The sequence below is a fragment of the Podarcis liolepis genome (assembly GCF_965112155.1).
Source record: "Podarcis liolepis genome assembly, chromosome: 2".
In the NCBI taxonomy this organism is placed as follows: domain Eukaryota; kingdom Metazoa; phylum Chordata; class Lepidosauria; order Squamata; family Lacertidae; genus Podarcis; species Podarcis liolepis.
The window spans coordinates 14,827,638-14,851,745 of record NC_139555.1 but is presented as its reverse complement, the minus strand read 5'-3'; the positions used below and the strand labels follow the sequence as shown (position 1 = coordinate 14,851,745).

The 24,108-nt window shown below is 47.1% G+C and overlaps 1 protein-coding gene across 3 annotated transcripts in view; it reads left to right on the top strand.

Moving 5' to 3' along the window:
* Positions 1 to 24,108, top strand: part of TIMELESS (timeless circadian regulator) — a 62,947-nt gene that overhangs the window by 23,812 nt on the left and 15,027 nt on the right. For all 3 annotated transcript variants that reach the window (XR_014522590.1, XM_083489854.1, XM_083489855.1), the window contains exons 8-23: positions 1,428 to 1,561; positions 1,703 to 1,790; positions 3,749 to 3,928; positions 5,090 to 5,307; positions 5,428 to 5,531; positions 8,069 to 8,238; positions 8,990 to 9,106; positions 12,258 to 12,409; positions 13,908 to 14,005; positions 14,159 to 14,282; positions 15,073 to 15,274; positions 16,415 to 16,566; positions 17,160 to 17,245; positions 18,457 to 18,580; positions 21,126 to 21,208; positions 22,616 to 22,758. Coding sequence is in view for 2 of the 3 variants with exons in the window: in XM_083489854.1 (XP_083345980.1) it covers positions 1,428 to 1,561; positions 1,703 to 1,790; positions 3,749 to 3,928; positions 5,090 to 5,307; positions 5,428 to 5,531; positions 8,069 to 8,238; positions 8,990 to 9,106; positions 12,258 to 12,409; positions 13,908 to 14,005; positions 14,159 to 14,282; positions 15,073 to 15,274; positions 16,415 to 16,566; positions 17,160 to 17,245; positions 18,457 to 18,580; positions 21,126 to 21,208; positions 22,616 to 22,758 (2,175 nt within the window). In the remaining variant the exon portion in view is untranslated. The remainder of the gene's footprint in view (positions 1 to 1,427; positions 1,562 to 1,702; positions 1,791 to 3,748; positions 3,929 to 5,089; positions 5,308 to 5,427; positions 5,532 to 8,068; positions 8,239 to 8,989; positions 9,107 to 12,257; positions 12,410 to 13,907; positions 14,006 to 14,158; positions 14,283 to 15,072; positions 15,275 to 16,414; positions 16,567 to 17,159; positions 17,246 to 18,456; positions 18,581 to 21,125; positions 21,209 to 22,615; positions 22,759 to 24,108) is intronic.

The window sequence follows — 24,108 nt, the reverse complement described above, 5'->3', positions numbered from 1 at the left end:
ACAGTCTCTGTGTTAGAAGTTGGCAGTGCTGTTTTTCTAGAAAAAGAGGTGTTGGAGCTCTCCATGAACACCTCCCTTGTTCTCTTATACAGTCGTACCTTGGAAGTCAAACAGAATCCGTTCCAGAAGTCTGTTTGACTTCCAAAACGTTCAGAAACCAAGGGGAAGCTCCTGCAGCCAATCGGAAGCTCCGTCGGCCGTTCGGCTTCCAAAAGAATGTTTGAAAACCAGAACACTCACTTCCGGGTTTCGATCTTTCGGGAGCCGATTTGTTCGGGAGCCAAGGCATTCGAGATACACAGTACGACTGTAATGGCAATGGCGCCCGCCAGAGAGTTGCCGGAAATGAGTTTCCGGCTGAAGAAACGCTCTTGGAAGTGGGAATGAAGCCCCAGGAATTTAGTGGCATTCAAAACTTATATACTGTAGAAAGGGAAGAAGGAAAAGGGAGAGTTTGAATACAAGACGAAAGAGGAGATGGCAATCGTTTTCACCTGTACTTGTGAGAGACTTGTGGGGTGGGGTGTAGTTGGGACAGTTTTTGGTGGGTTGGGAAACAGTGGTTGCTAACAAAACTAGTGAATAATAATTTTTTTTATTTATACCCCACCCATCTGGCTGGGCTTCCCCAGCCACTCTGGGCGGCTTCCAATGAAATATTAAAATACACTAATGCATCAAACATTAAAAGCTTCCCTAAACAGGGCTGCCTTCAGATGTCTTCTAAAAGTCTGGTAGTTGTTGTTCTCTTTGACATCTGGTGGGAGGGCGTTCCACAGGGCGGGCGCCACTACCGAGAAGGCCCTTTGCCTGGTTCCCTGTAACTTGGCTTCTCGCAGTGAGGGAACCGCCAGAAGGCCCTCAGCGCTGGACCTCAGTGTCCAGATAGAACAATGGGGGTGGAGACGCTCCTTCAGATATATTGGACCGAGTATATCTGAGATACATAGGAACAGGACTTCCAGGTTTAGAGACAATGTGCCTTCAGATAACGCGTGCGAAGGGCAAAAACGGACATATCTTGAGCGTGGTCATTTTGTGAGTCTTTTCACTTGGTCACTGTTAGGTGAAGTGATGGTTGAGTTAGTTGACATTACCCAAGGATGGGGAGCCTGTGTCCTTTTAGATCTCGCTGTTCTCTAGCAGGCTGCCTTGCTGACCAAGCCAGCAGGGCCCAGCGGCCGGACATGTTGGGTGTTTCAGTCCATCAACATCTAAATGGCCACAGGTTAACCTTCCCCGGTCATACCTAACACGGTTGTCCTTATGTTTAGCATTTTGTAAAGTTGGGAGGCACAGAAGACAGGCAGAAAGATTGCCTTGTCCTATAGGCAACCTGCAGTGACTACTCTCTGCCTGGGATGGGCTTGGTATTGGGTGAGCCTAGCTTGGTTGCAGGAAGTCACAGAAGTCCGTGTCCCCAACAGAACCCAGAGCAACTGGCAGCAACAGGGCAGGCCCGCTCAGCCAAGGAGCAGAGTGCAGACGCCGCTGAATTGGAGCACCTGAGGCAGAAGGAGCTGGCTGAGAAGAAGAGCCGAGTTCTCCAGTGGAGCAGCAGGTGAGGCAGGGTGGATTTGATTTAAATCAAATCGATTTAAATCACTAGTCAGTAAGACCTGTGCTTCTAACACTTCTGATCCTTGATTCAAACTATGCTTGTTCCCCCGATATATGCATCGGCTTCTCCCTTTCCCCGCAGGCACTCTCGTTTTGGTGGCTGCTACGTCATTCAGGGCCTGAAGTCTTTTGGAGACAGAGACGTTGTGATGCATAAGGGACTGCAGAATGTAAGTTGATGTGGGTGCACGTGTGTGGGTGTGTGTGGTGGGGAGAGTCGTTGCCTGGCAGTGCTCAAAGTGGAAGGCCTCCCTTTGCTACTTTGGGTTGCGAAGTGTGTTAAGTATAGTAATTTAATTCGCAGACATTGTAAATGCTTGCATGCATTAGGTAAAGGGACCCCTGACCATTATGTCCAGTCGTGACTGACTCTGGGGTTGCGGCACTCATCTCGCTCTATAGGCCGAGGGAGCCGGCGTACAGCTTCCGGGTCATGTGGCCAGCATGACTAAGCCGCTTCTGGCGAACCAGAGCAGCACACGGAAACGGCGTTTACCTTCCCGCAGGAGTGATACCTATTTATCTACTTGCACTTTGACATGCTTTCGAACTGCTAGGTTGACAGGAGCAGGGACCGAGCAAAGGGAGCTCACCCCGTCGCGCGGATTCGAACCACCAACCTTCTGATTGGCAAGCCCTAGGCTCTGTGGTTTAACCCACAGCGCCACCCGTGTCCCTTGCATGCATTACTTTGTGTTTAAATTGGATTGGTTGGTAACCGAGTTCTAGAGAGTTTTGTAGGGGTTCTCATATGATTGGCTATCGTTGATCACATGGGAGGCATACAGTGAAGGAGAAACTCTGTTTAATGTGAGGCAAGATGGCTGAATTTTAGAATCCAGAGTGAACACTGCTGGGTTGAATCGAGTGTCGGAGTGCTTCTCCACTTGGGAGAAAGAGAGCAAAGCTGCAGGAGAAGGCAAAAGTGGGCAATCTGTCATAGGAGCTGCAAGGCATGGCCTAACTGAGATACAGAAGGCTGAGTGCTGAGCTCTGGAAAAAGGAAAATACTTTTGTTTGGAAGTTAGAAGAAAAGACTGTAATCCCATGCTTGAACAAGCACGTGGCTGTAAATATTATGTTTTAATTCATCTATAACTTGAGATTCTGCAAGTAAAGCTTTTGAATATTAAAGTCTGGGCATTGGTTTAATTTCCAAAGAAGGGTGTCAGTCATGGTTTGGGCTTCTTAGCTGTGTTTTCGCTACTCTTACTTCAACAACAAAGTGGTAGCCCAGAAAGCCCCAACTTGCCTACCCTTACAAGCCCCCTCAACTGCAGAGGAAGCTGTAGTTGTGGATTCTGCACCTATACTCTTCCTCTGGTGCCCTTGCATACCTCAGGAGTGAAGAACCTGTGGCCCTCCAGCCGTCGCTGAACTACGCTACCCAGCAGCCCCAGCAAGCATGGCCAATGGCCAGTGATTATGGGAGTTGTAGTTGAACAATATACAGAAGTCCAGGGGTTCCCCACACATGGTGTGCAGTGCACCACCCTCTCATGCTTGCTAGAGCAAGTAGGACTTACAGGCAGGGCGAGAGTAGGAATGGGGCAGGAGAAATAATAATAATATTTTTTTATTTATACCCCGCCCATCTGACTGGGTCCCCCCAGCCACTCTGGGTGGCTTCCAACAAAACACTAAAATACAATAACCTATTAAACATTAAAAGCTTCCCTAAACAGGGCTGCCTTCAGATGTCTTCTAAAAGTTTGGTAGTTATTTTTCTCTTTGACATCTGGTGGGAGGGCGTTCCACAGGGCGGGTGCCACTACCGAGAAGGCCCTCTGCCTGGTTCCCTGTAACTTGGCTTCTCACAGCGAGGGAACCGCCAGAAGGCCCTCGGAGCTGGACCTCAGTGTCCGGATAGAACGATGGGGGTGGAGACGCTCCTTCAGGTATACTGGACCAAGGCCGTTTAGGGCTTTAAAGGTCAGCACCAACACTTTGAATTGTGCTCGGAAACGTACTGGGAGCCAATGTAGGTCTTACCGGTGTTATATGGTCTCGGCGGCCGCTCCCAGTCACCAGTCTAGCTGCCACATTCTGGATTAATTGTAGTTTCTGGGTCACCGCTGCAGCCATCCCGACCTTCGTATCTTCTCTGCTCTCTCCTGTTCCTGGGCAGGTGAAGAACTACAGCCACGATCTGGCCAAGGAGGTACGGCGGGTGCCAAAGAGGCGCCAGCTTGCCCGCGATGGCGAGGGCGTCTCTCGCCGCTCAGCCCTCAACGTAAGGCTTTTCCTCAAGGAGTTCTGCGTGGAGTTTTTGGAGAACTGCTACAATCGCCTGATGTGTCTGGTCAAGGTGAGAGTGGTGTCTGTATCCTGCCAAGCTAGTTTAGGGTGGCAAATGGAGTGTCCTGGAAAAGGGAACAGGGAGGGGAGGGATGTTGGTGGTCTTGGGCAGAGCTTCAGCATTGTCTTCCTTGGGGATATCGGTTCCTTAACATAAAAGTGCCAACTCAGCCGGATCTGGCAAGACGTCATCCTTATTTCTGTTCCAGATCAGAACTTTGTATTTTAAGGATTTAATTTTAACTTTTGTCATTGGGCAGTAAGAGTTTAATCCAGTGACGTCGTTGCACAAACAAAACAGTTTCCACTTGTGCAACAGACTCCCCCCCCCAACCTCGAAAAAAAAATCTGCATCGGAGAGTTGGAGGAACTCCCAGAATGGATTGCCGGTTAATGACTTTGCTGGATACAACCCAGTATAAATATTGTAAAGAAAGACCGGTGCTGGTTGGTGTGATGGGTGACAAATGCCCTGGAAGCACATGGAGATGAATAGGTCTCATAAAGACCTCCCTCCAGTCCTTTCTTATTGTGCAAATAAAGAAAGGTAGAAAGGTGCAAATGTTCATATTTTACAGTGGTACCTCAGGTTACATACGCTTCAGGTTACAGACTCCGCTATCCCAGAAATAGTGCTTCAGGTTAAGAACTTTGCTTCAGGATGAGAACAGAAATCGGTCTCCGGCAGTGCGGCGGCAGCGGGAGGCCCCATTAGCTAAAGTGGTGCTTCAGGTTAAGAACAGTTTCAGGTTAAGTGCAGACCTCTGGAACGAATTAAGTACTTAACCTGAGGTACCACTGTACTTAATTCGTTCCGGAGGTCCATACTTAACCTGAAACTGTTCTTAACCTGAAGCACCACTTTAGCTAATGGGGCCTTCTGCTGCTGTCGCGCCGCCAGAGCCCGAGTTCTGTTCTCACCCTGAAGCAAAGTTCTTAACCTGAAGCACTATTTCTGGGTTAGTGGAGTCTGTAACCTGAAGTGTATGTAACCTGAAGCGTATGTAATCTGAGGTACCAGAGTATATAGAAGTTACCACCACTGTGCTCTGCATCTGAAATTTCTTGCAGTCCACTGTGCACATAATAGGAACCCAAACAAAAAGGAGCAGTAACAGGATCAGCTGCTTCCTCTTGACGTTCCTCATCTCTCTTCTCCCCCGTCCTGCAGGATCACCTGATCAGGGAAAAGGCCCAGCAGCACGATGAGACCTACTACTTATGGGCCATGGCTTTTTTCATGGCCTTCAACCGGGCTTCATCTTTCCAACCTCAGCTGGTTTCTGAAACGGTTAGCGTTCGGACTTTCTACTTCATTGAGCAGAGCCTGACCAGATATTATGAGATGTTACTTATGGATAAGAAGGAGGCTACTTCTTGGTCTAGAAGGTAAGGGGGGGTTAGTCACCCTGTGGAATGGCCTGCTGGGTTCCCCCCCTCTTGTTTTGGCTGTGCGACTGAGTGCTTTTGTCACTTGCCCTCTCATCCTGTCTTCCCCTGTCTCTCCAGGATGCATCTGGCTCTCAAAGCCTACCAGGAACTGCTAACGACGGTGCACGAAATGGACCGTTCTCAAGAAGAAGCTTTGCGCAACAGCAGCCACATCATAAAGAGTGAGGATTTTTAGTTGTAGAAAACACAACCTCTTAGGACAGAGGTTTTCAACCTTTTGGAGTCCATGGCTCCCTTGAGCAACTACATTCTTTCTGCGGCACCCCTGTGGGGCCAAGGAGCCCAGTTGTGTCACCCCTTGCTTGCAGAGCCGGCAGCCCCTTTTTGAAATACCTTCCCCTTGGGGAGTGCTCCATTGGCCTCCTCTTCTTCTCCTCTCTCCTTGGGAGTCCTCTGGGCTGCCGCTCCTGGTCTCTGAGCTGTCCTCCCTGCCCCCAAAAGAGGTGCCTCCTCACACTGCCCCACGGGAACCTGGGAAGCACCCCCTGGCCAGCCCCAGAGGCACTATTCGCCTGTGGAACTTGAAGCCAGGGGTGTTGCAACAAACAGCTGTGCAAGCCTTTGGCAGACAGAGATGCGAGAGGGCATCAGAGGAGGGAAGGAAGGGAAGAGGGATGGAGGCCAGTGTTGCCCGCGGCACCCCTGACCATCATTCAAGGCACTCCAGGGTGCCACAGCACACTGGTTGAAAACCACTGTCTTAGAACAATATTCTGTCTGTGCTTAAGACCCAGTTCAGATTGAGAGGCAATGACCAATGTAGTCTTGGTTGACCACAAACTTGACATGAGCCAACAGTGTGACGCGGCAGCTAAAAAAGCCACTGCAATTCTGGGCTGCATCAATAGGAGTATAGCATCTAGATCAAGGGAAGTAATAGTGCCACTGTATTCTGCTCTGGTCAGACCTCACCTGGAGTACTGTGTCCAGTTCTGGGCACCACAGTTCAAGAAGGACACTGACAAACTGGAACGTGTCCAGAGGAGGGCAACCAAAATGGTCAAAGGCCTGGAAACGATGCCTTAGGAGGAACGGCTAAGGGAGCTGGGCATGTTTAGCCTGGAGAAGAGGAGGTTAAGGGGTGATATGATAGCCATGTTCAAATATATAAAAGGATGTCACATAGAGGAGGGAGAAAGGTTGTTTTCTGCTGCTCCAGAGAAGCGGACACGGAGCAATGGATCCAAACTACAAGAAAGAAGATTCCACCTAAACATTAGGAAGAACTTCCTGACAGTAAGAGCTGTTTGACAGTGGAATTTGCTGCCAAGGAGTGTGGTGGCGTCTCCTACTTTGGAGGTCTTTAAGCAGAGGCTTGACAACCATATGTCAGGAGTGCTCTGATGGTGTTTCCTGCTTGGCAGGGGGTTGGACTCGATGGCCCTTGTGGTCTCTTCCAACTCTATGATTCTATGACTTGAGAGCTTTATGTGTTGGGTGGGTGTGCTGTCTTCGGTAGCCTCAAGAGCACATAGGTGACAATGGAGAAGAAAGAAATGGTTGTCCGCTTGCTCTTGTTTTCAGTTTATGAATTGCCATTTATACATGTCTTTTTAGAAATATTATCTCTAAGAAACAGCTAAGCCACTGAAGATCTTGTTGGAAAGACAATAGAAAAGACAAGCGCCTATAACAGAGACTTTTCCATACAGCTGGATAAGCTTGTCAAAACAAAAATGTCTTCTGTTTCACGGAAGTACCGATAGTAGGCACTGGTCAGGGATATTGTTCCACAGAACGGGGGCATCTGCTCTGAATCCCAGCTCCGAGTTACTGTGGAGAGGGCTTTTGATATTTTTTGGACTTGGAAGGGAAAACTCCTGCAGGACACAGTGACCCTGTTGGCTATTTGCAGATAAGTTGCGCTGCAGAAAGCATGCTGGGGAGACCACACATTACAAGGAACACAAAATAACTTTAGCTAGGTTTTAATAACAAAAACTCCTTTTACACTAAACATATCAATAAGCACGACCCAACCACCAGGGTACTGAGAGAGCTAGGTGTTGCTCTTTATATACTATACCCAATTGCTGACACAGCTTAATTAACACAACTTAACAGCACCTGCTATACTGATTCACAGCTGTAAAACTAGGTCACATTACAGTGGTGCCCCACAAGACGAATGCCTCGCAAGACGGAAAACTCGCTAGACAAAAGAGTTTTCCGTTTTGGAGGTGCTTCGCAAAACGAATCTATGGGCTTGCTTCGCAAGATGAAAATGTCTTGCGAGTTCCTGCGGGTTTTTCCCCCCCCCTTTTTCTAAGCCGCTAAGCCGCTTATCAGCTGATCCGATAAGCCGCTAAAAGCCGCTAATAGCGCTAATCCGCTAATCCGTCAATGGGCTTGCTTCGCAAGACGAAAAAACCGCTAGACGAAGAGAATCACAGAACGGATTCTTTTCGTCTTGCGAGGCACCACTGTATTTGCTCTGGCCCTTAAAGACATACACATCTTGTGGAACAATAATGAACCTTCAAATTTAAAGAGACCATTCAACAGACCCTACTGGGTCTATAAGGCAACCTCAAGGAACCTGGTCGTGAGCTGTACACAGGTTGCCCGGCCCCCAAGTGGATTTAGCATGAAGTGCTTAGGATCCTATTCCTTCCACCATTTTTTTTTCTTGTAGAGCAGGAAACACTGGCTTGTGTGCACGGATAACACTAACAACATGACCACTTCTTTCTCCCAGACAACATTTTCTACTTGATGGAGTACCGCGAGCTGTTCCTCACCCTCTTCCGTAAGTTTGATGCCACAAAGCAGCCCAGGTCATTCCTGAAAGATCTGGTGGAGACCACTCACCTTTTCGTGAAGATGCTGGAGAGATTTTGCAAAGGGAGGAGCAGCCTAGTGGTCCAGGTATATTGGTGTCTGGGGACAAAGTCCTTTCCGTGCGGGGAAGCTGGCGGGTCCCAAGTAGGCCGCACTAGGCCTCTCCATTTCAGCCAAGCCACACAGACCTGCCCTTCCCTATATGTCATATAGGGTGTCAGGTGTGGGGATAGGTAAGGGTGGGGCTTTGCAGACACCAACAAACAGCTGATTGGCAGTACCTGCAAAACCAAGCTGATCGTTGGCGTCTGTGAAGCACTGCGCACACTTTCTGGGCCCGAGAGGATTGATTTTTTTATAATGTATTAAAGATTTTCTTGATTTACAAAGGCTGTGTATGTGATAAAGGGGAGCCATACCAGGATGAAGGCGTCATCTTCTATTTGTCTCCGTGTCAGTTTCAGTTTATTAGTTAATTTTTCTAGTAAGGCGAGAGATTGATTTACAGTGGGTACCTCAGGTTAAGTACTTAATTCGTTCTGGAGGTCCGTACTTAACCTGAAACTGTTCTTAACCTGAAGCACCACTTTAGCTAATGGGGCCTCCTGCTGCTGCCGTGCCGTCGGAGCACGATTTCTGTTCTCATCCTGAAGCACTATTTCTGGGTTAGCGGAGTCTGTAACCTGAAGCATATGTAACCTGAGGGTACCACTGTAATCACTTTCCCTGGGTTGTGCTTGTGGACGAAGGGCTCTAGGATTGCTACACGTCCGTCAACAGCCCCTTTTCCTCAAAAGCTGGCTCAGAAACCAGGAAGCTGTTGGTTTGTTTGCTGCAGAGCAAGAAAATCAAGAGGAAGAAGAAGCCTGCTAGCTCGGCTGTGCAGCCCCGAGCGCCTGAGGAGCTGGAGAAGATGTGGACGAGGTTGGCTGAGCAAATTGATAAATGCATCAAGGTAGGATAATGGGAAATAACCAGTCTTGACAGCTTGGGGGCTCCTGTATTTTGTTTTCTAGCTGTCTGGAAACGGAGAGCGGCGCTTTTGCAGCTCTCTTGTTTGATCCAGTTCTAAAATGCACAAGGTTCTGAAGTCATAAAGGTAAAGGGACCCCTGACCATTAGGTCCAGGCGTGGCCGACTCTGGGGTTGTGGCGCTCATCTCGCTTTATTGGCCGAGGGAGCCGGCGTACAGCTTCCGGGGCATGTGGCCAGCATGACTAAGCCGCTTCTGGCGAACCAGAGCAGCACACGGAAACGCTGTTTACCTTCCCGCCGGAGTGGTACCTATTTATCTACTTGCACTTTGACGTGCTTTTGAACTGCTAGGTTGGCAGGAGTCTGAAGTCATAGGAACACACAAAAGGGAACTGCCTTTTGCTGTCAACTTAGACCATTGGCCCACCTAGCAGTCTCTCTTGTGCAGTGCCTGTCTAGGGTTTCAGAAAGGGACCTTTGCAGTCCCCATCTGGAGACGCCAGGGCTTGAATCTGGGGCGCTTCTACACACAAAGCTCTACCACTGAGTTGCAACCACTCCTCAAAAGTCATGCAGAGCTTTGCATACAGATACGGGTACAGGGAAAAAAAATCAGACTCAGATATTCTGGGGTTGTTGTTTTCTAAGTCTTCCAAGTGCATGGAAAAATGTAAATAAGGCAAAAGGGGTAAAACCCCTCACCCACCTCTTGAGCAATTTTATAGTAAGGTAAAGGGACCCCTGACCATTAGGTCCAGTCATGGCCGACTCTGGGGTTGCGGCGCTCATCTCGCTCTATAGGCCGAGGGAGCCAGCGTATAGCTTCTAGGTCATGTGGCCAGCACAACTAAGCCGCTTCTGGTGAACCAGAGCAGCGCACGGAAACGCTGTTTACCTTCCCTCTGGAGTGGTACCTATTTATCTACTTGCACTTTGACGTGCTTTCAAACTGCTAGGTTGGCAGGAGCAGGGATTCAGCAACGGGAGCTCACCCCATCATGGGGATTCGAACCGCCGACCTTCTGATCGGCAAGTCCTAGGCTCTGTGGTTTAACCCACAGAACCACCCACGTCCCTAATATTTTGCAAAAGGAAGTAAATTGTCTGTGTTCCAGTTGGAAAATTCTATTTATTACATATTACATTTGTATCCAGCTTTTACTGCAAGAAGCTCAAGGTGGCATGCATGGTCCCCCCCCTTTTTATTCTACCAACAACCCTATGAGGTAGGAGAGAGGGGGTGACTGGCCCAAGCTCACCTTACACCACTCTGGCTCTGATAGTACTGCCTAGTGTAGTGATCATATTTTCTAGTTGTGTGAAGTCTGGCTATTGGTCTGTGAATGTTCAGCTGCCAACAGTGGTTTGGTAACACTTGTTTTTCAGTTTCCCTTTTGCATCTTGCTAAATTCTTCTCGAGAGGTGTGAAAACAGATGATAGTAGTGCAATAGTGCACTGAATTTTCTCAGCCATCATTCATGCAGTTCCTTCTGGAAGCCAGTAGGGGGTAGGGCTGCTAACTTTCCAAATGTTGAGCTGGTTTTGTAAGTCCTCTAGCCCTATTTTGAGATGGCGTGACAGCCTCCTTTCAGAAGAATTGATAAAAAGCATGTGTTTGGAAATGCAGGCAGGCTTGCAATCTGGAAACGCATTAAAATGAAAAATGTTCCTATCATTTGACGGGCAAAAGAATTCCGCCCTGGTCGAACAGAACTCTCCAGTGCGTGTGGCAGAAAAACCTTAGTGTGAATCTCCATTCAATCCTTCCTCTTTGAAAGTTTACTTACTTTATTAATCTTGCCCTTGTTGGGAATACATCTGGCATCTTTCTTTCTTTTTCTTTTTTAAAAAATTTATTTATAAACCTAAACTTTTCAGGTTTATACATTTCATTAATTTTACAATCATTTTAACATTTCAAAGCTTGACTTCCTTCCCCCTCTTTCTGCAGTTCCTTGAATTTATTCTTTAATATATTCTGCATATCCAAATTCATTTATTTTGCTCATTTAATACACTCTTACGAAACTTTAGGTTACTACAGTAATACTGCCATTGTTTTTATTTGTTTGCAGTTTGTCTGTAAATATTGAATAAACCATTTTCATTCTTTTATAAAAAGTTTGTTATCTAGATTTCTTATCCTTCCGGTTAGTTTCGCCATTTCTGCCTATTCCATAAGTTTTTGTATCCATTCTTCTTTCGTTAAGACTTCTTTCCATTTTGGGGCAAATAACATTCTTGATGCTGTAGTTATGTACATATATAAATTTCTGTACAATTTATGTCAGGGGTAGGCAAACTAAGGCCCGGGGGCCAGATGCAGCCCAATCGCCTTCTCAATCCAGCCCACGCATGGTCCAGGAATCAGCGTGCTTTCACATGGGTAGAAAGTGTCCTTTTATTTAAAATGCATCTCTGTGGGGCCTGCCTGTTGTTTTTACATGAGTAGAATGTGTGCTTTTATTTAAAGTGCATCTCTGGGTTATTCGTGGTTCATAGGAATTCGTTCATTTTTTATTTTATTTTTTCAAAATACAGTGGTGCCTCGCAAGATGAAAAGAATCCGTTCTGTGATTCTCTTCGTCTAGCGGTTTTTTCGTCTTGCGAAGCAAGCCCATTGACGGATTAGTGCTATTAGCGGCTTTTAGCGGCTTATCTGCTGATCGGATCAGCTGATTAGCGGCTTAGAAAGGGGGGGGAGGGAAAAATACCGCAGGTACTCGCAAGGCATTGTCATCTTGCGAAGCAAGCCCATAGGAAATTCGTTTTGTGAAGCACCTCCAAAACGGAAAACTCTTTCGTCTAGCGAGTTTTCCGTCTTGCGAGGCATTCGTCTTGCGGGGCACCACTGTATAGTCCGGCCCACCACATGGTCTGAGGGACGGTGGACCGGCCCACAGCTGAGAAAGTTTGCTGACCCCTGTGCTACAAGAACGTGATGCAAGCGTTTTGTATATTTCAATTTCTTGCTATATATTTTTATCTTTATACTTGTACAGTTTAACATGCAATCTGTTAAATTATTTTAATCGGATTTAGGTAGTTCTGTCCCTATAATTCCCCAAAGAAAAGCTCCTGTGTTTTTTTACACAAAGGTTGTTTTGCTGCATCTCTTTCTTGCTGTCAGGGTCCTGAGCCTCTCCCGGAGGACGTTGTCCCTTTTGATGCTGCATCGGAAATTCCACTGGAGGAGCAGCGAGCTGAGGCCATGGTACGGATCCAGGACAGTCTACTGGCTGGCCAGGCACCTGAAGCTCTGTCCCTCTTGCGGTCAGCAAGGTAAGGAAGTGGCTTCAAGGAATGTATCTGTGTCCTTAATAGTCTGTGGACTATTGATGAATCAGAGGAGCTACAATAATAGATTTGGAAGAGGCCCAAGGGCCATCTAGTCCAACCCCTTGCAAATACAGTGGTACCTCGGGTTACATACACTTCAGGTTACAGACTCCACTAACCCAGAAATAGTACCTCGGGTTAAGAACTTTGCTTCAGGATGAGAACAGAAATCGTGCTCCAGCGGCACAGCAGCAGCAGGAGTCCCCATTAGGTAAAGTGGTGCTTCAGGTTAAGAACAGTTTCAGGTTAAGAACAGACCTCCAGAACGAATTAAATACTTAACCCGAGGTACCACTGTAGATATAATGAAAAATACTCTGGAACAGTGCTCATGCGATTATGTAATCACTGTTCACTACATAATCTGTTCCAGAGTATTTTTCATTATATCTATCTATATCTTTCTACTTACGAGTGTTGAACTAATTGGCTGATTATACAAAGCTTCACAGCTTGCTCTCCACTGGGTAAAGTCTGGCACCGTGATTTATTTAAGGACTTTCAGAGACTTCAGTTTGTTAGTTTTGATGTTTTGAATTATTCCAATAAGAGCTGTTCAGCAGTGGAACAGACTCCCATTAGAGGTGATGGACTCTCCTCCTTGACGGTTTTAAAGCAGATGGTCGGATGGCCATCTGTCATGGATGCTTTAGCCGAGATTCCTGTACAGTGGTACCTCGGGTTAAGAACTTAATTCGTCCCAGAGGTCCATTCTTAATCTGAAACTGTTCTTAACCTGAAGCACCACTTTAGCTAATGGGGCCTCCTGTTGCTGCCGCGCCGCCAGAGCCCAATTTCTGTTATTATCCTGAAGCAAAGTTCTTAACCTGAAGCACTATTTCTGGGTTAGCGGAGTGTGTAACCTGAAGCGTATGTAACCTGAAGCGTATAAAATATCTTTAATACGGTCAATGACCAGGAAACAATTTATAAAATATGACATTAAGAGTAATATTGTGCTAGAAGTAGCAGTAAAAATATGGCCAATTCTCAGAGTTGGTGCTTATATTTATGACCAGGTTTCGAGTTTTAAGTTTTAAAATTCAATTCAGGAATCGCTACTGTTTAATATCGTTCCTTCGATGTTTACAGTTTGGACTCCTTTGTAGACATCATTGCTCGTCTTATTCTTGTTGCAATGTAACAGTACTTTGCCACGGACCTGTTAATTTCGGGCTCTTTGTCAGCTAAGAGGTGTCTGATATAGGTGTCGTCTGTGCTACGAGGTAACCTGAAGCGTATGTAACCCGAGGTACCACTGTAGTGATGTTTGCTGGATTATCACCCTTGTTCACAATTCTATAGTTGCTGAAGGGGTGTGTGGGCATGTGGACTTGGTTTTGACCCAGTTCTTGATGTTGGAGTGCAGGAAGTATCAACCCTACTCTGCCCTAGCTGTTGCACACAGCTAATAACTCCCACTTTCCTTCTATTCTGTAAGGGAGGTGTGGCCAGAAGGAGATGTTTTTGGGTCGTCCTCCCTTGGCCCAGATGAAGAGACAGAGCTGCTGAGACAAATCTTCTTCGCCAGCCTGCCTCGTGAGTGTCTGTTCTCCATGAGTCAAGTAGAAAGGAACAGCAAGAGGGCAGGAGGGAGGGCTGCTAAGGATCTTCCCAAGGGAAGTCCCACCTTCCCTTACGGTGGATCCTCAAATGTCCTTACATTTGACATGCCCCTTCAAATGCACGCAGGACAAACGGTACCCGAGACCGATGAACCTGAGGAGCCAGCTGAAGAAGAGGAAGTCGCTGAGGAAGAGTTGGCGTCTGTAAACGTGTCAGAAAAGGAATTCAATTTCCTGGATTACATGAAGCGGTAAAACAGGGTTTGTTGTTTTTTGTAAGAGCTTCCCCCCCCCCATCCTTCTGTGTGCCCAGGGCGTTTCAAATGTCTTGAGGCTGTTTCCTCTGGCAATCTTGTCCATGTCATTTTTTAACACCCTTCCCCAATCTATCATAAGGGCTAGAAACTTGACTTAACGAAAAGAGAGACTGAACTTTAGGAAGCTGAATTCTGTGCCCATTACCACGTTTTGGGCTTCTGTGGAGGTGCAGTGTGCAAGCAGCCCTGACTATAAATATCTCGCCCTGGTCTTTACGCTATGGTTACCAGATTTTTTTCAATGAATCTGGAGACACTTTTTTTTAAAAAAAAAGCTGAGTAGCAACAGGGAGTCAGTAGTGAGGGGTGGTGAGGCAAAAGACCCTGGGACTAAGCACACATACATATTGTATAAAGGTGCAAAGCCCTTCTTTCACACCCTGTGAAACATAAAACTGGGCAATGGCTGCCTGCCTGCGGCTCCCGAGCCTCCCCCAATCTGTCAAAACAAAGGGGGAAGGGGGCAGGAGATCTGTACTGCCGGGCATCCCCGGTTTCCCTTCGGCAGCGGCATTCAGCAGCCTGGAGTCAGCCAGAGCCAACTGCGCTACCAGGCTGGCTCCGGGCTGCTGAGGCTGCCGCTTCCATGTTTCCCGGGGATGGATTTGCAAATCTAGGAACATTCTGGGGACAGAATTTGTCCCGGGACAGATTTGCAAATCCGGGGACGTCTGGTAACCCTACTTTACGCTGAACGTGTTTAATATTACACCCTGGTGTGCAGCTTTGCCAGTGCCAGTGTGGTCAAGGCCTATGTCCTGCTCTTCAAGAACTACCAGCAGAACAGCGCCCACACTAACCACTGCGTGGTGAAAATGTTGCACCGCATCGCCTGCGACCTCAAGATGGAGGCACTACTCTTCCAGCTTTCTGTCTTCTGCCTCTTCAACCGGCTGTTGAGTGACCCTGCTGCTGCAGCTTACAAGGTGAGGTTCACGGTAGCTAGGTTGCCCTGTGCATCATCAGAAACGTGAAGGCTACAATCCTAAATTCACCTGCTAAGGAGCAAGCCCCACTGAACACAGGGTGACTTTGTTCCCAGGTAAGCATGTGTGGATTGATCTGTGAACGGGGAAATTGCAAATTCAAACCGTGCCTCTACCACCCAGATGACTGTAGCAGTCTCCATCCTCTCTACCCACAAGATTATGCCTTGTTGCAAGAAACAATGAGAACATTGTTTTGAATGTTTTAAGGCACCATGTGTACTCAATGCCTCCCTTTTTTTTTTTAGCAGTACCTAGCCCTTTTATCTGCATGTCAAAAAGGGAGGGGCCTTTTTACATGATCTTTTGAGAATCATCAGGAATGCCCTTTTGGATTAATGTTTGTTTTCTTGGCAGTTTGCCGAGGAAGGAATCTGGCATGAGTCAGTTGCAAAAAAAAAAAAAGTTGCTTAAGTTTTATAAAGCATGCTAAGAAGAAGAAAAAAGAAAAGACCATTCCCAAATCTGCAGATTGTTCTTTTCTGCCTGCTTGAATCTGACATGTATCCTACCTCCTCCTATGTATGCAGTATTATTAAGGAAATCTAAAATACCTACGGGACCGCCTCTCCTGGTATGTCCCACGGAGGACCTTACAGTCTTCAAATAAAAACATCTTGGAGATCCCAGGCCACAGGGAGGTTAGGCGGGCCTCAACCAGAGCCAGGGCTTTTTCAGCCGTGGCCCCAATCTGGTGGAACGCCCTATCACAAGAGACTAGGGCCCTGCAGGACTTGACATCTTTCCACAGGGCCTGCAAGACAGAGCTGTTCCACCAGGCCTTTGGCCAAGGCACAGTCTGACCCCCTCCTTCTGTAATCCTCGTAGAACTCTAGCCCAATGGTTGCCATTAATCTGATTTGAATTGATTTTATAATGAAATAATTTTAGAATGTTGTATCATTTTAATGTTGTTAGCAGCTCTGAGCCCGGCTTTGGCTGGGGAGGGCGGGATATAAATAATTTTTTATTATTTTATTATTGTTATTATTTAATCATGAAATATTCCCATAGCGCTGAGCAGCAGTGACTGCTAAGCCCTGAGACTTAAAATAAATAAATACTTCTCTCCAACCCTAGGAGCTGGTGACCTTTGCCAAATACATTGTGGGCAAGTTTTTTGCACTTGCAGCCAGCAACAAGAAGGCCTATGTGGAGCTGTTGTTCTGGAAAAGCACAGCCGTGATTCGGGAGATGACTGAAGGCTATGGTTTGGCAGAGGAAGATGAAACGTGAGCTCCTGGAATATTTTTCCAGTAACTTTTAAGTTTCTGAAGGGGCATTTCCAGAAAGGAGTGGCCACTCTCTCAATATATTCCTTTTTTGTTTTGTGGGGATGGTGGATTAACAAATATCTATGTGTATAAAGCAAGACAATGGAACAGGAAAGAAACCTCATAGGTCAAAATTACAGTACGATGCAATATAAAACTATAAAAATCCTTCCCAAAGCAGTGGCGGCAGCACATTTTGAAGACATATAGCAAGTGAGGGGCCTTTTTGCCTTTAAATTGAGGGGCAGAGGGAGGTAACACAGTATTCAAGGACTTCCATGCAGGGTTGCCACATCATGGCAATGACAGGAGAGTTTCCGGCGTCTTCTGCCCACTTTCCCTCATGTGCTTTTGGTGAGCAGACCTCCAGATGCATGTGGGTATTCACATGTGAAATTGAACAATCCCAGCTTCACTTTTTCAATTATTCCACATCAAATACGAAGTAAGGAGAATTAAAGTTAAATCTCTTTTTATGCGGGGGGCAGGAGCACAAAAGCACACGTCAACCTTCCCATCTAAGTATTTATTCTCTCTCCTTCTCCAAACAGCTCTAACTCCCTCAAGGCTGTTCAGTGGACTGAGGAAGACGAGGAGGAGCTGAGGGAGCTTTTCTACAAGTACAAGGAAGTGGAAGGTACCAAATGACATGGATGTGGGGGGGGGGACAGCATTGCAATCTACAGTGGTACCTCTGGTTGCGAACGGGAATCCCATTCGCAACCTGAAAGGAATGCAACCCGCGTCTGCGCATGCGCGGATCGCAATTTGCCGCCTTTGCGCATGCGTGTAATGTCATTTTTGCACGTCTGCGCAAGTGGTGAAACCCGGAAGTAACCCTTTCCGGTACTTCCGGGTTTCGCCGTGGGACGCAACATGAAAAGATGTAACCTGAACCGAATGTACCAAGAGGTATGACTGTAGAGCAAGATTGTATATATCCACTTGTATATTTATTTATTTATACATACATACCCCGCCCATCTGGCTGGGCTTCCCCAGCCACTCTGGGCGGCTTCCAAAAAAATACTAAAATACTGTAATACATCAAACATTAAAAGCTTCCCTAAACAGGGCTGCCTTCAGATGTCTTCTAAAAGTTTGGTAGTTATTTTCCTCTTTGACATCTGGTGGGAGGGTGTTCCACAGGGAGGGCGCCACTACCGAGAAGGCCCTCTGCCTGGTTCCCTGTAACTTGGCTTCTCGCAGTGAGGGAACCACCAGAAGGCCCTCAGTGCTGGACCTCAGTGTCCGGGTAGAACGATGGGGGTGGAGACGCTCCTTCAGGCATACTGGACCGAGGCCGTTTAGGGCTTTAAAGGTCAGCACCAACACTTTGAATTGTGCTCGGAAACGTACTGGGAGCCAATGTAGGTCTTTCAAGACCGGTGTTATGTGGTCTCGGCAGCCGCTCCCAGTCACAAGTCTAGCTGCTGTGTTCTGGATTAGTTGTAGTTTCCAGGTCACCTTCAAAGGTAGCCCCACGTAGATAGGGTTGAATGCTAAATTCTACCACAAAAAGGACTTCTGGACCCAAATTTGGGGGTGGGGAAGGCACTTTGAGCTGGCCCCATGTTGCAGTTTGGGATGAGTGGCAGATCCTAAATCTGAAAAGGCTAATGAAGAATAGCGGCCCATGGCAAGTAAGAATTCCCCTCGAGCCAGACAGGCAGGGAAGCTTCTGCCAAAGCTACAGGTGTGAGCAGGCAGGTGAGTAAAATATGTAGGCCACTTCTTGATTGGGGAAAGGCTTTTGCTGCTTTATTTTTCCTGCATGAGGGTGGATAACCTGGTCTTCCTCCTCACCCAGCCACTGATTCTCTCCCCTTTTCCCTTCTCCAACACCAGGTGAAGATATCCTTAACAACATCCTTGCACACCTGACCGCTCGCAACTGGACACGCAAGCAGGTGGCCAAGCGATTGGTGCGCTTGGGGCTTGCAAAGAGCCTGCGAGATTTCCCTCGGGAGAGGTAGGTCTTTGTTCAGAGGGCTGTGACCTTCCTCTGAGAGAGCCAGTGTGGTGTAGTGGTTAAGAGCGGTAGTCTCGTAATCTGGGAAACCGGGTTCGCGTCTCCGCTCCTCCACATGCAGCTGCTGGGTAACCTTGGGCCAGTCACACTTCTCTGAAGTCTCTCAGCCCCACTCACCTCACAGAGTGTTTGTTGTGGGGGAGGAAGGGAAAGGAGAATGTTAGCTGCTTTGAGACTCCTTCTGGTAGTGATAAAGCGGGATATCAAATCCAATCTCCTCTTCTTCTCTCTGATGGGCTGCCTCGGGGCTATGGCACTCGATAACAGTTGTAGGGAAAGAGTGTGGCTTGCCTCTTCACTAATAATAATAATAATAAATTTTATTTATACCCCGCCCTCCCCAGCCAGGATGGCTAACAGCAGTAAAATTACAGTAAAAACGTAATGGGGGGGCAATTTAAAATACAGGTTAAAATGCAATTTAAAATGCAGCCTCATTTTAAAAGTAGCCCATAGATCAAAACCATAAGGAGAGGGAAACATAAGGGTCAGACTGAGTCCAAACCAAAGGCCAGGCGGAACAGCTCCGTCTTGCAGGCCCTGCGGAAAGATGTCAAGTCCCGCAGGGCCCTAGGCTCTTGTGACAGAGCGTTCCACCAAGTCGGGGCCAGTACTGAAAAGGCCCTGGCCCTAGTTGAGACCAATCTAACCACCTTGCGACCTCCAAAGTGTTGTCATTTATGGACCTTAAGGTCCTCCATGGGGCATACCAGGAGAGGCGGTCCTGTAGGTACGAGGGTCCTAGGCCACATAGGGCTTTAAAGGTCAAAACCAGCACCTTAAACCTGACTCTCTCTCTCTCTCTCTCTCTCTCTCTCTCTCTCACACACACACACACACACACACACACACACACACACACACTTTCCAGAATTCCTAGTGGATTCTGGTTGTGGGTGCAGAATTTTAAGCCCTTGTACACAAAAATCGTGATTTTTTTTTTAAAAAAGAGCAAATATTGATTTTCCATTGAGTTGTTAGGCAGCATGCAGAGGCTGCCTGTGGAAGCCTCTAGAAAAGCTGCTGCGCCCTTTTAAGTGCCAGGTTTTATTTTGCGAGATAATGATACGCTTGAACATTTAGATAATCTCTTTTAGGGCACGCAATCTGAATGTCCTTCACTCACGTTTTAAGCGAAACAAATTGGGGCATCCCGTGGAGTTGTTCCCATCCTAAATATTTGTACCTGCATATCAGAATTGTCCTTCCCGATAATGCAAATTTTATGGTGAAAATGTACTGTATTTTGTGACGTGTGTAAAGCATCAAAGAAACACCTTTGTGCTGAATCTGCATGTTTTTGCGTTGGTTCAGCTAGTCATAGGGAGGGGCAAAAAGCTCGTAAGGTCTTTTTTATTATTCAATAATATTAAATAGACATAAAGCAAATTGGCATTTAAAAATAAAAGCGGTTCTGAAAATTCACTGGATTATAAGACGACATTCGTTTTCCAGTAATATAATCTCTAATGAAAACAGCTGCATATCCAGAGAATTTACAGAGTTAAAAGTAATTGATAGCTAATTTCAAATAAAGCAAACAAACGTAAAAATTACTAAAACAATTTTTATACGCGTAATTTTAATATCACTTCCAATGCTACTTTTTCAGTACAGTCGTACCTTGGAAGTCGAATGAAATCCATTCTAGAAATCTGTTCGACTTCCAAAACATTTGAAAACCGAAGCGCAGCTTCTGACGTTCGGCTTCCAAAAATAGTTCACAAACCGGAACACTCACTTCTGGATTTGCGACTTTCGGGAGCCAAAACATTCGGGAACTAAGCTATTTTATATTGTATATTGAACTTCATGATCTGCAGCTTTATCTACATTTATATATACAGTGGTACCTCGGGTTAAGAACTTGATTCATTCCGGAGGTCTGTTCTTAACCTGAAACTGTTCTTAACCTGCGGTACCACTTTAGCTGATGGGGCCTCCCACTGCTGCCGCACCGTTGTAGAACAATTTCTGTTCTCATCCTGAAGCAAAAATCTTAACCCGAGGTACTATTTCTGGGTTAGCGGAGTCTGTCACCTGAAGCATCTGTAACCTGAAGTGTCTGTAACCCGAGGTACCACCGTACTGTATTTTTCCGTCTATAAGACGCCCCCATGTATAAGACACCCCCTATTTTGGGGGACTCAGATTTAAGAAAACCCACCCTCGGCGCTATCTGTGTATAAAACGCCCCCTAATTTTGGACATTATTTTTTAAGGGGGGAAAACCTAGTCTATACACGGGAAAATACGGTATATAAAAAAAATCTTGTGCAGTGCAATTTTACAGAATTTGCACAGCCCTGCCCTTTTCCCTCGTGTAATTCAGTCCATGCAGGCTTCTTACTGGAGAACCTTGTCCTTTTTCTTTCTTATTCTCCTTGCCGCACCTTATAGTTTCACCCCCATTTCCTTGCTTACTGGGAAATGTTGAGGCGTGGCAGGGAGCGCCATAGTTGCTATTGTACGCTTTCTTTGACAGGAAGGGGGCGCGCATTGCATTGTGGACGGAGGATCAGGAGCTGGAACTTCAACGCCTCTTTGAGGAGTTCCGGGAAACAGATGGTGAGGGTCTGCGTGGTTGGAGGGCGCTGAGTTTGCAACCACAAAAGGGATGCCTGCTCTTGTAGAGGGGTCGGAGCTTAATACCTTCTAAGCCAGGAGTGGGGGACTCCGTGGCCCTCCCATATTTTGTCGGACTGCAACTCCTGTCAGCCCCAGCCAGCAAGGCCACTGATGATGGGAATTCCTTCCTCCTTAAAGCCACACGCACAGACTTCTTTGGTGCCAAGTTTGCTCCAGTGCCGGGGTTATTTTTCCAGCAAACCTCCAATAACCAGGGTTATTAACCCCCTTCACCCACCTCTGCTTTCCCCCCATCCCTCCCCAGCTCCAGGATAATATTATGTGCAACACTTAAACCAGAGCTTTCCAAACGGTGTGTCGTGACACATTAGTGTATCGGCCTGCAGCGTGTCACATGATAGTGTCTGTTACCATATTTTTTGCTCTATAAGACTCACTTTTTCCCTCCTAAAAAGTAAGGGGAAATGTGTGTGCGTCTTATGGAGCGAACGCAGGCGGCGCAGCTATCACAGAAGCCAGAACAGCAAGAGGGATTGTTGCTTTCACTGCGCAGCGATCCCTCTTGCTGTTCTGGCTTCTGAGATTCAGAATATTTTTTTTCTTGTTTTGCTCCTCCAAAAACTAGGTGCGTCTTGTGGTCTGGTGTGTCTTATAGAGCGAAAAATATGGTAGCTAGGGGTTAGTTTAACCTCTGGTTTGCTAGTAAAACGGAATTACTGTGTCGCAAAATGATGCATATGTAAAAAGTATGTCATCAACGTGAAAAGTTTGGGAAGCTCTGACTTAAGCAGTAATATATGTATGTTTAAGGGACACGGGTGGCGCTGTGGTCTAAACCACTGAGCCTCTTGGGCTTGCCGATCAGAAGGTTGGCGGTTCGAATCCCCGCGACGAGGTGAGCTCCCGTTGCTTGGTCCCAGCTCCTGCCAACCTAGCAGTTCGAAAGCACACCAAAAAGTGCAAGTAGATAAATAGGTACCACTCCGACGGGAAGGTAAACGGCGTTTCCGTGCGCTGCTCTGGTTTCAGTGTTCCGTTGCACCAGAAGCAGCTTAGTCATACTGGCCACATGACCTGGAAAAACTGTCTGCGGACAAACACCAGCTCCCTCGGACTGTAAAGCGAGATGAGCGCCTCAACCCCAGAGTCGTCTGCGACTAGACTTAACTGTCAGAGGTCCTTGTCCTTTACCTTTTTATATATACATTTGGCATTTCACATATGGGGGTATTAACATAGGTGATGCCAGAATGGTCTCTGAGAAGAACGATGCGCTCGGCATCCTCATAGCCGTGTTCCGTGGGGTCACAGAGAAGTGAGGGAAAAACATTCCTTCTTGGGAGCGAGTGCAGAGTGAGTCCTTCCTTGGTTTCTCCCTCTCTGCAGATATCCTGGCCAATGTGATGAGGCATATCACCGCTAAGCGTTCCAAGGCCCGCGTTATCGAAAAGCTGCTCAGCATGGGGCTGGTGTCCGACCGAAAGGAGCTCTATAAGAAACGCAGGCGCAAGCCTGGCTCCCTTGCTGCGGTATGGCACCCACTTTCTGTTTTGTTCGTTCTTTTCTCCTGCATGCAGGCGAGTGATAAAATACTTGTGTGAATGTGCGTGGGTACCTCGGCATCATTGGAAAGGTTATTATTATTATTATTTTATTGAATTTATTAAATTTAAAGCCCTAAACGGCCTCAGCCCAATATACCTGAAGGAGCGTATCCACCCCCATCGCTCAGCCCAGACGCTGAGGTCCAGCGCCAAGGGCCTTCTGGCGGTTCCCTCATTGCGAGAAGCAAAGCTACAGGGAACCAGGCAGAGGGCCTTCTTGGTAGTGGCGCCCGCCCTGTGGAACGCCCTCCCATCAGATGTCAAAGAGAAAAACAACTACCTGACATTCAGAAGACATCTTAAGGCAGCCCTGCTCAGGGAAGTTTTTAATGTGTGACATCTTAGTGTATTTTTGCTCTTTGTGGAAGCTGCCCAGAGTGGCTGGGGAAACCCAGCCAGATGGGCGGGGTACAAATAAATTATTATTATTATTATTATTATTATTATTATTATTATTATTATTATTATTATAATATACTGCCCTATACAGTGGAACCTCTACTCACGTACGGAATCTGTTCCGGAGGTCCGTTCATGAGTCGATCAGGGTCACTGATAGAAGCGCCATTCTGATCGTGCGCATTCGGCGGTGGTGCCGTTCTGCGCATGCACGAATCGTGGCAAACCTAGTATTTACTTCCAGGTTTGCCGCGGCCGCGAATAGAATTGTTTGCGAGTAGGGGGTGGTGGTAAGTCGAGGTGCTACTGTACTGGGGGTCTCAGGGCAGTTCACAGAATAAAATCGGGGTGTAAAACTGCAAAATACATAATAAAAATAAAAACAACAACCCAGTAGCCCTCCCCCTCCAAAAAAATTATAAAAGGGCATAGGATGTAAATCAACCAAAGGCCTGGTTAAAAAGGAACGTTTTTGCCTGGCGCCTAAAGGTGTATAATGAAGGTGCCAGGCGAACTTGCCTGGGGAGAGCATTCGACAGACGGAGCCACTGCAGAGAAGGCCCCGTTCTCGTGTTGCCACCCTCTGGACCTCTTGAGGAGGAGGCACACGAAGAAGGGCCTCAGAAGATGATTTCAGGGTCTGGGTAGGTTCACATGGAAAGAGGCGGTCCTTGAGGTATTGCGGTCCTGAGCCATTTAACCAGCCGTCTTGGGCTGGTTGGCTCCCTTTTCTCCTCCAGCGACTTCAAGACAGGCCTTGCTGGGATTGTTACCTTTGGGTTTACCTGTGGGGAATGGTTTGATTTTATTTCTGCGTAGCGTTTGGGTTGGTAGTTGGAGGAGGAAAATGCCTCTTGTTAACTATGACCCCCGTAG